This window comes from Plectropomus leopardus, chromosome 22 (genome assembly GCF_026936395.1).
Source record: "Plectropomus leopardus strain MGB_pleo_1.0 chromosome 22, ASM2693639v1, whole genome shotgun sequence".
Classification (NCBI taxonomy): Eukaryota; Metazoa; Chordata; class Actinopteri; order Perciformes; family Serranidae; genus Plectropomus; species Plectropomus leopardus.
Window position 1 is genome coordinate 26707892 of NC_142197.1, and position 14345 is coordinate 26722236.

The following is a 14345-nucleotide window of genomic DNA, read 5'->3' on the forward strand; positions in this document are numbered from 1 at the left end:
CTACCCTTTATATATTCCCCGGCTCAAAAGACGCCCATTGCCGGATTGTTCTTTGACTTAATGCAAGACTCTCCAGGGGGGTATGGGTTATGTGAAAACTCTGAGTATGTTAACCCTGAGAGGAGGGATACTCTGTGTTATCCATTCCAGAAAGAGAGTTAAGTCAAACTCTGAGTCAATCACCATGGTAACTGACTCTGTGAACATAACCTGCTTGCTGGCAGGTTTTCTAGGAAGCAAACTGTCAGACATGGATTGTCCGTACTTTTGCAATCCGATCGATATCCAAGCAGAATTAGTAAGCATCGTCAAGAGAGGATTACAGATCTCAATTGGATGTGCTCCCATTTTCTGATCAATAATTTATCTTAACAACATTATGCGGCCGTAAATATCCAATGTCACACACCGCAGACGTGCGCTCACATCAGAGCAAATTTTGTGCATCGTGCTACGTTTTTATAATTAGTATTTCATAGAAGTTTTGTATACACATCACCACATTTTAGTACACCAATCAATGATTCCAACAGGAAAAATAAATAAAAATTTGAAGGAAATATAACATGAATATATTCAAAATAATAAAATAAAACAAAACTCCAGTAATGAATTGAATTTAAAAAGCATCCAACAGGCTAACATACCAACATAAAATAAAAGAAATAAAACAAAATCAATGATCAAATATAGTGAAATAAAATACCATCCCCACATATGCACCACAATCTAATACACATTTATCTTAGTAATTCTCAGTCCCATAGAGAAAGTTAATAATGTGTTCATGGTGTGTGACTTATATCAATATTAAATGATAATCTACTCAGCAGGATATTAGGCGAGAGGACATATATGTGTTAAAACAGCATTCTGTTGGGGGTTTAAATGACTGCATGTTGATATAGCAACTGAATGAATATTTACTTTGTTTAACGTCAAATAAGAATAAAACCAAAGTGAAGTCTGCCTACAATCATGGCCGAGCAAAATATGCCTTACCTTTCTGAATTACGTTTTTATATTTAATTTTTAGTTGCTTCAAAGTGCATTTTCCCCCTGTGGGATTGCACCCCAATGAAAATCAAATTTATTCAATCCATCACTTTTTCAGATGTATACTACGATTTTAATACAGTGCGGTTAATGTTAAGTCCATGGACACGTGCATTCAAACTTACACATTGACACAAATGACACGGGCAGTGATTTTCTCCCATGCCGCTTTTCTCTTCTTAGCCGCTACAACGGTTTTCTTCGTAAATATGGGCTCATATTCTCTGTAGGCAGCATGAGGACCTCTAGTTCCAGTGGGGTAAAGTAGCTTGGTTTCTGTGTCTCAGTGGTTGCCATAGTGAATTGAGGTATTGTGGGTTCCATTGATGATGGCTTCTTATTGAGGATGTGCACGTGCTGAACTCAGGGTGAACATATTCAAGTTGATTGAACTAATTCAGATCAGTTGTTCTGGAACCGGAAACTCAGAGTTTCCTATCTCGGAGTAAGTCAACTCAGAGTTCAGGGTTTCACTCAGAGTATGTTGAACCTTCTTTCTGGAATACCCCCCAGCACTTCCTGGACTGATCTCTCGTTGCCAACCCTGCCTGCCTCTGATCCTATCGTGTCTGCCTGCTCCCGGGATACGAACCTGTCTTCTGTCCCCGACTACAAACTCTCTACTCGGCTTTGTTGTCTGCCTGCTGCTGTTTGGAGATCTCCACCAGAAACACATTTCCAGTTTGTGTGTTTCTGTGCTTACCTTTGTTTCGGAGGTACGTTCCTGGTCATCACATCTGCTGCATTCCGGACTCGTGGTGATTACTCACCTGCTTCCGGGTTCAACATCGCTGGTTTCACCTTCCAGCCTCCCGGTGAAGAAATGAAGAGACGCTGCCTCTTTGCTGTTTTGCTCTGTACTTCGCTATGACGCCATTAAAGCTCTTTACCAATTAGCCCCGGTTTTTCGAGTGCTGCATTTGGGTCCACACTCCACTTGTTACAAAAACAAAACAAAACAAAACAACAGAAACACAGACAAGACACAGAAAGGTTTACTTGAGTGCTGAAGAGCCGTGTGCAAAGCTCTGCTCTACTGGAAATTGGAAAGGACACATTTAGTGGATTCACCCAGGTTTTGAAAATAATCAACTTACATGCCCTAATTTTGGTAGAAAAGGAGTTTCAGTGCTCTCTGCTCCTGTTCAGCCTTTACAAATACATTAACTGTATTATTAGAAGCACCCAGCATCCATTTACATTTCTACACTTTATATATTCAGATTTTTCATTCTATTTGTCACTGCTGTGTATGTTCATGTACCAGCGTGTTTCTCTCAAAGTGAATTATTGTCTGTCTTGATGAAGGAAATGCAGCAGTTCACAGTTCTTGTACAATTTACCAATATTCAAACACAAATTACGCATATCTTCAGTCAGGGGCAGAGCTGTCTTATTGCAGAACCACTTCTCAGCAGTCAATCAGCAATATCCTTCAAAAGCACTGATGTTTAATCTGAAAATCCCACTTTTCTGCAGCAAAGCTCTAATGAGAGCTCATTGCAGCGTTAATGCTCAGTAATGAGGGGCTCCTTCAGGGGCCCTGCCCGCCTCTGATGACAGGGAGCTTATTTTGGACCTGATTGTTTGCTCAAGTATTGATCAGTCCTGCGGGAGGTCACACTTTAAACTCAACTGGCTGGAAATCCACCCCACCACCCAAACAAATCCCCACCCCACCCCCAGTCCCACAGTGTGCACATACACTGCCTAATGAGGCCAGACAAAAACACACAGGTTGTTAAGTCTATCTCCGAGGTCAGAAATAGCTCACACAGACCCCCCCCTCCTCCACACACACACACACACACACACACACACACACACACACACAGAGGTCATATGTTCTTCTAGGAGGAGGAGATCCCCTCCCTCTGTGATGTCTTGGCCAAATACTGCAAATATTGCGCAACTCGTCACCCCCCCCCTCCGGCCCTCCACCCTGCTTACACACACACACACACACACACACTCACGCCTCTCTCTACAGAATCAAAGAAAGGCCGTAAGGATTAAATCTTTAAAGTTACTGAGTGCCTTGTTTAACCCTTTGAAACCTGGATCTTCATCACTTTTCTTGTACTGTGTTTAGGTGCCTTTTACAAGTGTTTTAAACGTTTTGAACCCTGGGCATATTGTTTTTGTTTGTTTTTTTATTAATTACATGCAAGACAAACAAAACACAAACAGACCACATCACTTCATATTTAAAAAAACAAACGAGCAAACAAACAAACAAAAATACAAACAAAACATAAAATAAACAAAAAAACATCCCTAGGGACTTCATAAAGATTCCGAGCTAGTTTAACCTCAAAATGTACATTTTGTCACAAAAGGTTGACAGAAAGACATTCTTTCTGAAAACAGGGACTGATAAACGTCTCATTTGGGCAGTATATCCTTAATCACCACCCCTCAGACTCAATAAACTTCCCCCATCTATCTTGCTTGTTTGTACAGAATCCCTCCAAAATAAACTGGTGTTTAAGGAAACCCTTAAATCTGTAGATGTTTAAGGATTCTGCCTCAGTTGCCTTGTAAATAAACATTTTCCCCAATAAGATAATTCAATTTGCAATAAAGGTCTTTGTTTCTGTAACATCTCCCAACATCACAGAGAAAAGATCCAACTCCATGTTCAAAGTCTTTTTTGAACACATTTCCTCTCCCCAAAATGCAGACACAGCCTGACAATACCAAAAAAGATAGACTGTTGACTCAGGTTCCATACAACAAAACCGACATTCATCTGATTTTCTGAGACCCCATATGTTTACCATCTTTCCTGTTGCCAGGAAATTATAAAGAATTTTATCTGAAAGTACCTTGTATATGAGTCAACAGTTGTTTTATATATCAGACCAAAGACCAATTTCCATGGTATAGGGCAGTCTAGAATATCCTCCCCTTTTTTAAAGGTATTGTATGGAATATTTCTCAAAGGCCGGTTTGTCAAATAAAAATGATATATAATTAGGGTGCCTGCACTGCATAGCAGTGCAAGGAACCTATTACTATTCGGCGCAATACTTGCATCGAAGTGCCTGCAGGGGCCAATTGTCGTCCTATTACTATTCAGCGCAACACATAACCCAAAGTGCACATGCATTAGTACACACTAAACGTGTATACTAGTGCCCCCCGACTGTCTCACTGAACCACAATTGGTCCTGAAGGGGTCGCTATCTGTTATTCATCATACTTATTTGACTTATACTTATTAGTGTGGATGCTTCAGCAGTCACACTATTGTTCTTCTTTTCTTTATCAGTGTGGATGCTTCAGCAGTCACGCTATTGTTTTTCTTTTCTCTATTCTTATTTCAATTCCGTACATTTTTCGTTCAACTAGTTCTGCATACTTTGTGCTATTTAAACCATTAAACTATCAGCATTCATTATGTCATCATTATGTTCAGCTTCTTCAGGAATCGACTGCCGTGACTTTTCTCATTTCTACTCTTTATACTTTTTAAAATATTAAGCTTTTATAAACTTTTTTTCCCATTTAAATGAACGGGGACATTTTTCAAATTATCTTTAACCAACTCCACTTTCAAAGTCTACTGCTTCAGCATACTTTCAGCTAGAGACTCCATTCATTAGGCCTTCAACTGGTATTCTGGTATGATTCAGCTCTTTTGTATCTTTTACAGTTTTGGAGTTTTGGCGATTTAAGTTTTATGCTCTTTTCAGATTTCAGATTTCTGCGTTTATAATGGAGTCAAATGGAGACGGAATGTTGGAGGTCAGAGCACGTGACATCACTAACAAGCTCCCGCACTCTGGATATCTCTGTCTCTGCTCTTTCACAAAAATGTCTCAAACAAAGTCTTCTGCTGCCCACAGTTTAAGGTCGTCATACACAATTTGTACATCTGAACATAACAACTTGTGGCGGTCGGATAAAATTTGGTTTGAAAACTGACAACCCAACACAGCTGTCTCAGTGCACCTCTAAACGAAGGGAGACCCAAAAAATTCCCCATTTACTCCTATACAAACTGAGATTAGAAATTTCTGGAAATTGGCTGCCGCAAACTGTTCTTTAAACTGATTTGGAATATGTAGCAGGTATTTTTCCAGAAAAAAATGGTAGGGATGAGTTCGTTACAACCTCCTCTCTCTCCTTGTTGTAATATTTTGACTATTTGGTGAAAGGTATGGCTGTGAAATGGACGAGTTTGACAGGGACATTTCCATCAAATTCAACTGCCTCCTTTGTGCTGACCTGAGAGGAGGGGGGGTGGGGTGCAGTTGGACCTTAATTACTATAGCAACGGACACTTACACACACACACAGAGCCATTGTGATGCGTGTGTGACCTTTCCAATACAAAGTGATACCTCGTCCACTTGTCCACTAGTAATTAATGGTTAACTGACCCTTTGTATTTCCATCGTTGGCCCCTCAGGTAGAGAGCTCCCTTAATTTGGCCCTTGTGGCGAATTGAAGATGCCAGTTAATAATCAATGGTCCACTTGTGTGCCCTCTGGAGGTGGGGCCACACGTGGGCCATTGATTGGCCCTTGCGGCCCCTCAGGTGATGAGGGCCCTTTATTGACCCTTGTGGCCAACTGAAGATGCCAGTTAGTAATCAAAGGGTTCACTTGTGGGCCCTCTGAAGGAGGGCCCACAAGTGAACCAAGTGAACCATTGATTGGCCCTTGTGGCCCCTCAGGTGGATGGGGCCCTAAATTGGCTCTTATGTTCCATTAAAGATGCCATTAAGTAATTAATGGCCATTAATTGGCCCCTCTGCCTTGTGGCCCTGTGTGAAAGTGTGGCCACCCCCCTCCTCCTCCTCAGCGGCAGGCACCCTTCAAAATATCCACCGAAATTTTCTAGTCCCATTTCCTGTTTTATAAAAATAAGCTATTTTTTATAGCTGGCTGACAAGCTAATAGTTTAGAATTCCCATCTGTATTTTTACATTTAAAGAGCATTTTAAGAGTGGAAATCAATTGACTGAACAATTGGAGGGGACAAATAGTGCCATACATTTCAAAAATTGGTTATAATGAACAAGTTTTCCTTCTTCATTGACAAGATAATTTATATACAAAACACCTTTTTCAAAAAGACTCTTTCAAAAAATTAGTTTCCCATCAATCACAATATTAGGCACATTGGTTTGATTTATTTTAAAAACGTGGAAAACGGCAAAAAACTACTCAGTAAGAGATGTCCCTAAAATTGCAAGAAATAAGCAAAATTTGAAAAATATTTTTTTTAAGCCAGGAAAAGAACCACACTTCAAATCATCACAATTATAATGTATATTCAAAAAAAATAGTGACACACTAATAATGATTTTTAAATAGTGTTTTCAGGTCGTCACCCAGTTTTTGTTTGTTTGTTTTTTACTGTCCTGTTTGTTTGTTTTTTTTTAGTTGTTGTTTTTTCCTCTAAATTTTCAGTAAATTTTCTTGACGTTTTTACTAATTTCTGGGTCATTTCTTCCCATATTTTTGAAAGAAATCAGGCCTACTTGCTCGTGTTTCACAGGATTAATCAGTACAGAATGTGTTGAAATTTAGATGAATTTAGATGTTTAGACGTCTGAATTTGAAGTAGTGAAATATTTTACTGTGAAAATTATATTTCTTACCTAATGTGTTTTGTGTGGGTTTTTTATGTGTTCAAATTCAGATCTAAAATTCAGGAAATTTTCTTCCAACAAGTCAAAGTGCTTTTTTCTGTATGCATCTATGTATGTATGTTGTATGTATGTATGTATGTGTGTTTATTTATTTATTTATTTTTATTATAGATAAATGTGTATTGTTTAATGGTTTTATTTATCTATCTATTTATTATTAATAAATTGTTAGTCATTTACTTGTTTTAAATACATTTATTTAATATTGACATTTTGGAAATTAATTGTTACATAATGTTAATCTCCATCCACAACTGCACATTAAGATAAACAGCTGGTGCCATTAAATCATTGCAGAAGACTCAAAAGACACAGCAAGATGTCCTCATCATGAATTCTGCTTCAGCCTTTAGCTTCCATACTCTCAACTTTTATGATCAACTGAATGATGCAATAAAAACAGAACTTTAGTTCAACACTAAAGAATACACTAAAACATGAATATTTCAGCCTCAATGGTTCCATCCAGGTATATCAGTCTTGTTTTGATCGAAATATTTTTTTTTGCTTTGAAAATGAAATGACACACTACACTGATATGACCATAAAACAGCCTCACACATCAAAGTCTGTATTAAATGGTTAAACACTTTGTGTTTGTGTGCATGTTAGGGGCCCCAACAACAGGAGATTTGTTTGTGTGAGTGTCTGTGTGTGTGTGCCCCCCAGGAGCCCTCCATGGAGCCTAATTAAGCCCCTGCGTTAACGGCAGCTCCTTAGCCGATTAGAGAGGATGTCTGCACAGACAGGCCTGTCAGACGTTGGCTCAGGCTGGAGGTCAGGGAGGGGCACGCACATTCACACACTGATGGCTGAGGCCACCTGCTACTCAGTTACCATTCACATGGACTAACACTCCGATGATGCAGCATCAAGAGCAATTTGGTGTTCAGGATCTCGCCCAAGGATACTTCGACATGTTGCCTGGAGGAGCCGGGGATGGGAACATTGACCGTCCGCTTAGAGGACAGCCCACTCTTCTTCTGAGCCACAGCCGACCCAGAAAGGAGTGTATTCGCCACTCACATGCACACCTAAGTGGCCTTAAGTTTGAATGTGGGTGTGAATGGTTGTCTATCTTTTGGTTATTTGGGGGACTTGTCCAGCAGCAGTCCATGCAAAAGTGAATTTCAGTTCAATTAGAAATAATATGAGGCATCAGCTGAGTTAGACAAAGCAAGTGATATCTTTGTTCCGGCAGGGGGGTGTAGGTTTACTGTTTGTAACCAATTTTAAAGATATAAAAGTGAATTACAGTGTAATAACAACTTGGACTGATCATAAGACCTGGACCAGAATCAGAAGACACTAAATTCGGGAGGAGCCACTGTACTGAGCAACAATAATGAGGCAGACGCAGGAGTAACAGTCGAGTAGCCACTCTTATAATTTGTTACAGTGAATAAAGTAAACTGTTTGGTTTCTACAGAATGCAAATTAATAACCCAAACTGTCAGAAAAAAAAAAATAGTGTGCACACTTACAACAAAAAATGTCTGTTGGGGCCCTTAAATAAAATAGGAGTTGTTGCAGGTTTTATCGTTGTAGTTATTCAAGTTCACCTGCTTCCAAAGGTCCTTGTAGTGTAATGTAAGTGTAATATGTGTGTGGATGAGTGGATACGTGGGTATTTCCTTGGTGCTGAACTTCCTTCAGGGTGGTTGGCTTGCCATCTGTTACGGCAGGAAGTTTGTCCTGAACCTCAGACTCTTCCGTCCTCCAAAAAAAACCTGACCTGTAGACAGGTCACACAATTTACATTCAACACCATCCATTCTCAGATGCATCATTAGAGATATCAAATGTCAAAAGATGCGCACCATTACATCTAATTATGACATGAATCTTCATCTCTATTCAAATCTCAAATCTGTCTTAGTTGTACAATGTTCAATCTTAAGTGTATCATTTATGAGAATTAACCATTAAAGTGCTCACACATTTACCTGTTCACTGAACAGTGTTTCAATAGTACTTATGGTAAGTAACCATTAACATTCAAAACATCATTTATCATAACCATATCAGAACCATGTGCAAATAACATAACAGTACACATTTTGAGTCAGACACAGAGGTATTAAAGAAGTGTGCTTGAGTTACTCTTACACTATAGGCCTATTCATATGAGAGAACTGCACCAAAAATTACCCTCTAGTCACTTTAAATTCAGCCAAAATAGCATAAATGTTCTCAATAAATTGCATAGTACAAAATAAAATACTGTTTTACATGTATCACAACATATCAAATTACTCGTTTCCCTTTAAATTGGCATTAGGAAAATAAAACACTTCCCCTTTAATTTTATACACATCAGCATAAAATAGTAAACACAATGTGCATATGTTCAGAAGTACTGCACCATTATTCACTTCAGTTCACTCTCATAATCGTAATATCACCACTGCTTTCTTTCAACACTCGGAAAAACAAGAGGAAAATAGCACCAGAGCAGCTAAAGAGCACATTTCTCACCGTTGCTCTCGATGTTATCAAGGCGGAGCTCGCTGATGTCGGACCTCAGCGGCTCTCTGGATGAAAGGCAAGCGGTTAGCCTGTTAGGCACAGAGCTAGCATTAGCATGCACGACGGCGGTAAGCCTCAACAAGTTTTTTTTCATTGGATAATTGACTCGTCTTACCGACGTAACTCTCTCCTTTGTTCAGTCACTTGGCTCCGGACTTCCAGTGGGTGAGTGCTCCGACTCTCTTTCCACGTTTTCACAGGTAAACTACGGGTTTTTTTCTCTCCCGTTTTTCTCTTCCTCTTAGCAGGCAGCTGCCCTTGCTTCTCTGGCTGAGATCAGAAAAAACCGGGAGAGCAACGCGCCTGCACTTCGCCTCCGAGCCGACAGGCTGAGCGTGGCCTGCGTAACCGCTGATTGGCTCTGAGAGCTAGGTATCCCCACGTGGGATTATGTGAGTTGAGCGGTGCATTCAGATGCAATAGGACAACCAACACTTTGCCGATGCAAAACAAATAAAGATAAAGAAAATAAACAGCCTCTCTTCTTTTATTGTGCTCAAATAACTGTGTGTGTGTTTTTTTTACACCTGGCTACATGTTGGTCAACAAGGAAAGATCATGGAGACAAGACCATTGTGGTCAACACAGGCAAACCAGTTCATCCCTCACTGTGAGCAAGGCTGCTGGGCACAGGAATGATCTAACAACAGAGCAATCAAACGTGTTTCTGAAATACATCTTTTGAAGTAAATCATTGTGTTTAACACATTCTTTGTAAGCTAAGTTGCTATGGTCATACTGAATATTGTTCCACTCTGTACAGTCACTGTACTGTCAAGGATTAATGAACAAAAAGAGCAGCCTTTCTACAACATGCAGCAAAAGACATGATATTAAGAAGTCTAGTCAGAGTTCTCAGATACTGTGATTTCCTTCTGCATCACTGAATTCACCATTAACTATTCACCTTAAAACATAAGGTTGGACAACGCTTATTCTGCAACATTATATTTGGTTTAGGATAAATTATGAAAAAAACATTATCTGAGTATGGTTGAAAGTAAAATGGTTGCAACAGCCACCACTAGGTGTTTTTTTTTGCAGTAGCTCCATTTATGAAAATGTTCAGGGCCCAAAATTGTTTATGTGTACCAAATTTCAGGCTTTTATGAAACAGTGAGCATATATCACCTGGAATTTGGGACAATTCATCTGGTCTATGTAGAAACACAGAGAAAAAGAAAGATTAATTTTTAAAAATTTGATTTGTGCGATGGTCTTAGCTGCACAATAAGTTCTATTGAGCTTGAGAATGTGTTTTGTCCTGTTGCAGTAGTAGGGGCATGTACAAACATTAGAGCCCTGACAGGGGTGATTGATCCACAAGCAAATGTTTGGAATGAATTACTAAGTGGAATTATTGATAAAATCTTGAAGTCTCTAACATCAATTCAAATCCAAGCCACTGCGTAGGTCAAAATATCGGTATTTAAAAGGCGATGTATAATGCAAAAAGTATTTGTAATAATGGATGCAGTGTTACATGTATACACATTAATCATGATAAACACACTGTGACCTAAGCAGGATAAGCAATTCTGAGAACACAGAAGGACACTTTTTTAACACTTGTTGTGATTTAAACAGAGTAATCCTTGAAATAAATTCAGAAGTGAGTTTTTCTTTTGATTGTGGCAGTAGATTTGTTGGAGTGCGTGTCACAGTTTTCAAATAACGCCTGTCTGGCTTCACAGTGAAACAGTGAAAAATTTCCCTGCTGATTTCTCCATCCATTTCTTTTGCTCAACAAGCATTTCAGCAAGTTTTCTTCTTCAAAGACTTCAGCTTGGTAAATATTATAACATTACGCAATGGGCTGAAAGCCTCTCAAACCCACTGGGTGCTAATTATTCCAGTTAAGTAGCCACATTACAGGGCCACTGGTCAGAACCTACTCTCTGATAGGGTCACCCTGCAGGGCCAAACAAGACCTCTTTCACATGCCAAGACCTCTCAGACACACACAAGAACACAAACATGAAAATGAAAGCATAAAACACATCTCATCTCTTTTAAATCAAGCGCAAAGAGCACACAAATGTCTACAACACATACTGACTGTTTGGAACAGGCCGTGTCTGCCTGATATTTAGTCACAGATTTAATTGGATTCTCCACGGGCGGACAAAATAAGAGAAACAGCAAACACAATTGCCCTGCAGGGGATTCCAGTTGTTGAAGCTCATAATGTTTTGGAAGGCAGTCAGGGGCCTTACTCCAGCTCTGATATATAGGGCTGCCATGCAATAAAAAAAATAATCTAATTAGTTACATTCTCTGTGGTTAATCTTAATTAATCGCATTCATCAATTTTTGATGTAAAAGTATTTAGAAAAAAATCAATTTCAGTTGAATTTTGGCAGATGGGACATTCAGTGAATAACTGAGTAATTTTTAGTATTGTTAATGCAAATGGCTGACGTTTTGACTGTCAGTGATGTGTGCGGTTACACCGAGGTAACTGTGATGAACTGAAGTCCAGTTATCTTGAGCTGAGCTCTGACGTGCTGACGTACTGCGGGTAAGCGTGTTACATCACTTCCGGTGTATCTTGTCTGTGTCTCTGGTAGCGTCTCTGAGCTGCTCCTACGAGCAATCCTCAGCTAATCTTCTAACTTGTTCCTTACTTCGGCTGCTCTTATCTATCTGTGACTGAAAACTCACATAAGTTTTACTTAATCACTCACAGCTGTCTCCTCCTCTCAGCAGTTTTTTCTGTGTATTCACAGCCGCTCTCTCACTGTTAGCCGGTTAGCTTCGTTAGCATTAGCTCTGGTTAGCGATGGCTTCTCTCTGCTCCTCTCCTCCCTGCTCCTCTCCCTCTTCTGCTCTCTCCTGCTCAGTGTGTCAGATGTTTAGTTACTCCTCTGCCTCCTTCAGTGATAGTGGTACCTGTAACAAGTGTAGTTTATTTGCTGCGCTGGAGGCGAGGCTTAGCGATCTGGAAGCGCGGCTCCGCACCGTGGATAATCCCTCTGTAGCTGCGATAGCTAGCGAGCCCCCTGTAGCCGGTGCGGACCGACATAGCGTAGCCTCTGCTAGCCGTCCCCCGGCAGCCCCCGTGCAGCCGGGAGGCTGGGTGACTGTCCGAGCGAAGCATAGTAAGTCGAAGCCCGTGGCTCACCACCCACCCCCCCTTCACGTTTCAAATAAGTATGCCCCTCTCAGCCACACACCGACCGAGGACACAACCCTGGTCATTGGTAGCTCTATTTTGCGAAACGTGAAGTTAGTGACACCAGCGGCCATAGTCAAATGTATCCCTGGGGCCAGAGCGGGCGACGTCGAGTCAAATTTGAAGCTGCTGGCTAAGGCTAAACGTAAATACAGTAAGATTGTTATTCACGTTGGCGGCAATGACACCCGGTTACGTCAATCGGAGGTCACTAAAATTAACATAGAGTCGGTGTGTGAGTACGCCAAGACGATGTCGGACACCGTAATCTTCTCTGGACCCCTCCCCAATGTGACCAGTGATGACATGTTTAGCCGCATGTCAGCACTCAACCGCTGGTTGTCGCGGTGGTGTCCAGCAAATGATGTGGGCTTCGTTAATAATTGGTGCTCCTTTTGGGGTAAACCTGGTCTTATCCGGAGGGACGGCATCCATCCCACTTTGGATGGAGCCGCTCTCCTCTCTAAGAATCTGGCTGATTTTATTAGAGGCCCAAAGCCATGACAAACCAGAGTTGGGACCAGGTTTCGGAGTCGCAGTCTTACACGCTTCTCTGAGCTTCCTCTAGCACAGTCACACACCCATAATGTAAATGTTATAAAAACAGTGTCTGTCCCCCGACCACTTCATTTGTTTAATACTAAAATAAACAAAAGGGGAGGCTTCCGGGTTGATGGCGAGCTGAGCGGACGTGTGGAGGAGAGCTCCCGAGTATAGTTCGTTTTATCTTAATAATCACGCCAATAAAGTGACCACAACTTCGCGCTAACGACCTTATTAGGTTAGTCCTTCATTCAAGATGTCGGAAGGAAACAGAAAAGAGAGGCCGGCTACGAGAAGCACCGAGGCAGCGGCGGCCGCGGCGGAGCAGCAGCTAACGTTAGCCTCGTTGGTAACTGAGCTCGAGAAATCCCGGAGCAACATCACGGAAGCAATAACAGCAGCGCTCGTGCCGATTCAAACAACACTGGAAGCCGTAAAACGCCAGGTTGAATCGTTTGAGGCTCGTTTTACCGAGGCGGAGGGCGCACTTTCAGACCACAGTGACCGGATCACCACGCTGGAAACTTCCATGGAGGAGCTGCAAGCCAACGTGCAGGTCCTTGTCAAGGAAAATGAAGGACTAAAAGATGCATTGGATGGATATGAAAATAGGCAGAGGCGCATGAACTTAAGGGTCCTCGGTGTTCCCGAGGATACCGAGCGGGGACAGTGTACCCTGAAATTTATGTCCGAGCTTCTGGTGAAAGTGCTGAATGACGATAGCTTTACAAAACCCCCGGAGTTGGAGAGATGTCACAGAGCCCTGATGGCCAAGCCGAGCGCCGACGCGCGTCCCCGACCATTCATCCTTTGCTTTCATCGCTACCAGAAGAGGGAACGGGTGCTCCAGCTGGCGATAAAGAGACGCCAACTCTCCTACGGGGGTAAGAAAATCCTCATCTTCCCCGACTTCAGTGCCCGGCTGGTGGCCAAGCGTAGCGCCTATAAGAAGGTGAAAGCACAGCTGCACGACAAGGATATCAAGTTCAGCCTGCGATACCCTGCAACGCTCGTGGTGTACTTCAATGGGTCTCGTCACTCGTTCAGCTCCGCTGGGGCGGCGGAGGCCTTTTTTAATCAACACCTCGGCCCAGATGTTGGAGTCCGATCTGGTTCTGACCGCTGAAGAATGTACAATCACCATGGCAACTGAACACCATAAGAGCCTGCTCTTTGATCTGACCTCTCTACGGTATGGCACTGCAGTACACCGGACCATTTAGGTTTTGTACAACATTGGTAGCTCTTAGTTTATTTCACCTTATCTATTTATTTACTTATTTATTTTATTTTCTACCAGACTCTTCCTTATATGGACAATACAATAAGTTCCTTATTCTCAGAACTGATTTAAAAGAAACTTATTTAGGATGTGAG

General features: G+C 41.4%; 1 protein-coding gene and 1 long non-coding RNA gene across 2 annotated transcripts; one reads left to right on the top strand and one right to left on the bottom strand.

Moving 5' to 3' along the window:
* Window positions 1-6995: 6995 nt before the first annotated feature.
* On the bottom strand, window positions 6996-9507 carry LOC148185941 (uncharacterized). The gene is made up of 3 exons (XR_015775540.1): window positions 9366-9507; window positions 9200-9279; window positions 6996-8456 (listed from the first exon to the last, which is right to left on the bottom strand). It is a non-coding gene; the product is annotated as an uncharacterized LOC148185941 (long non-coding RNA).
* A 2322-nt stretch (window positions 9508-11829) lies between these two features.
* On the top strand, window positions 11830-13047 carry LOC148185942 (uncharacterized). The gene has a single exon (XM_088072615.1). The coding sequence runs from the start codon at window positions 12033-12035 to the stop codon at window positions 12927-12929; it is 897 nt and encodes a 298-aa protein (XP_087928741.1). The 5' UTR covers window positions 11830-12032; the 3' UTR covers window positions 12930-13047.
* Window positions 13048-14345: the final 1298 nt, after the last annotated feature.

What these genes read in the sequence shown, in the direction of transcription:
- LOC148185942 (XM_088072615.1), top strand. Translation starts at nt 12,033, where the DNA reads ATGGCTTCTCTCTGCTCCTCTCCTCCCTGCTCCTCTCCCTCTTCTGCT.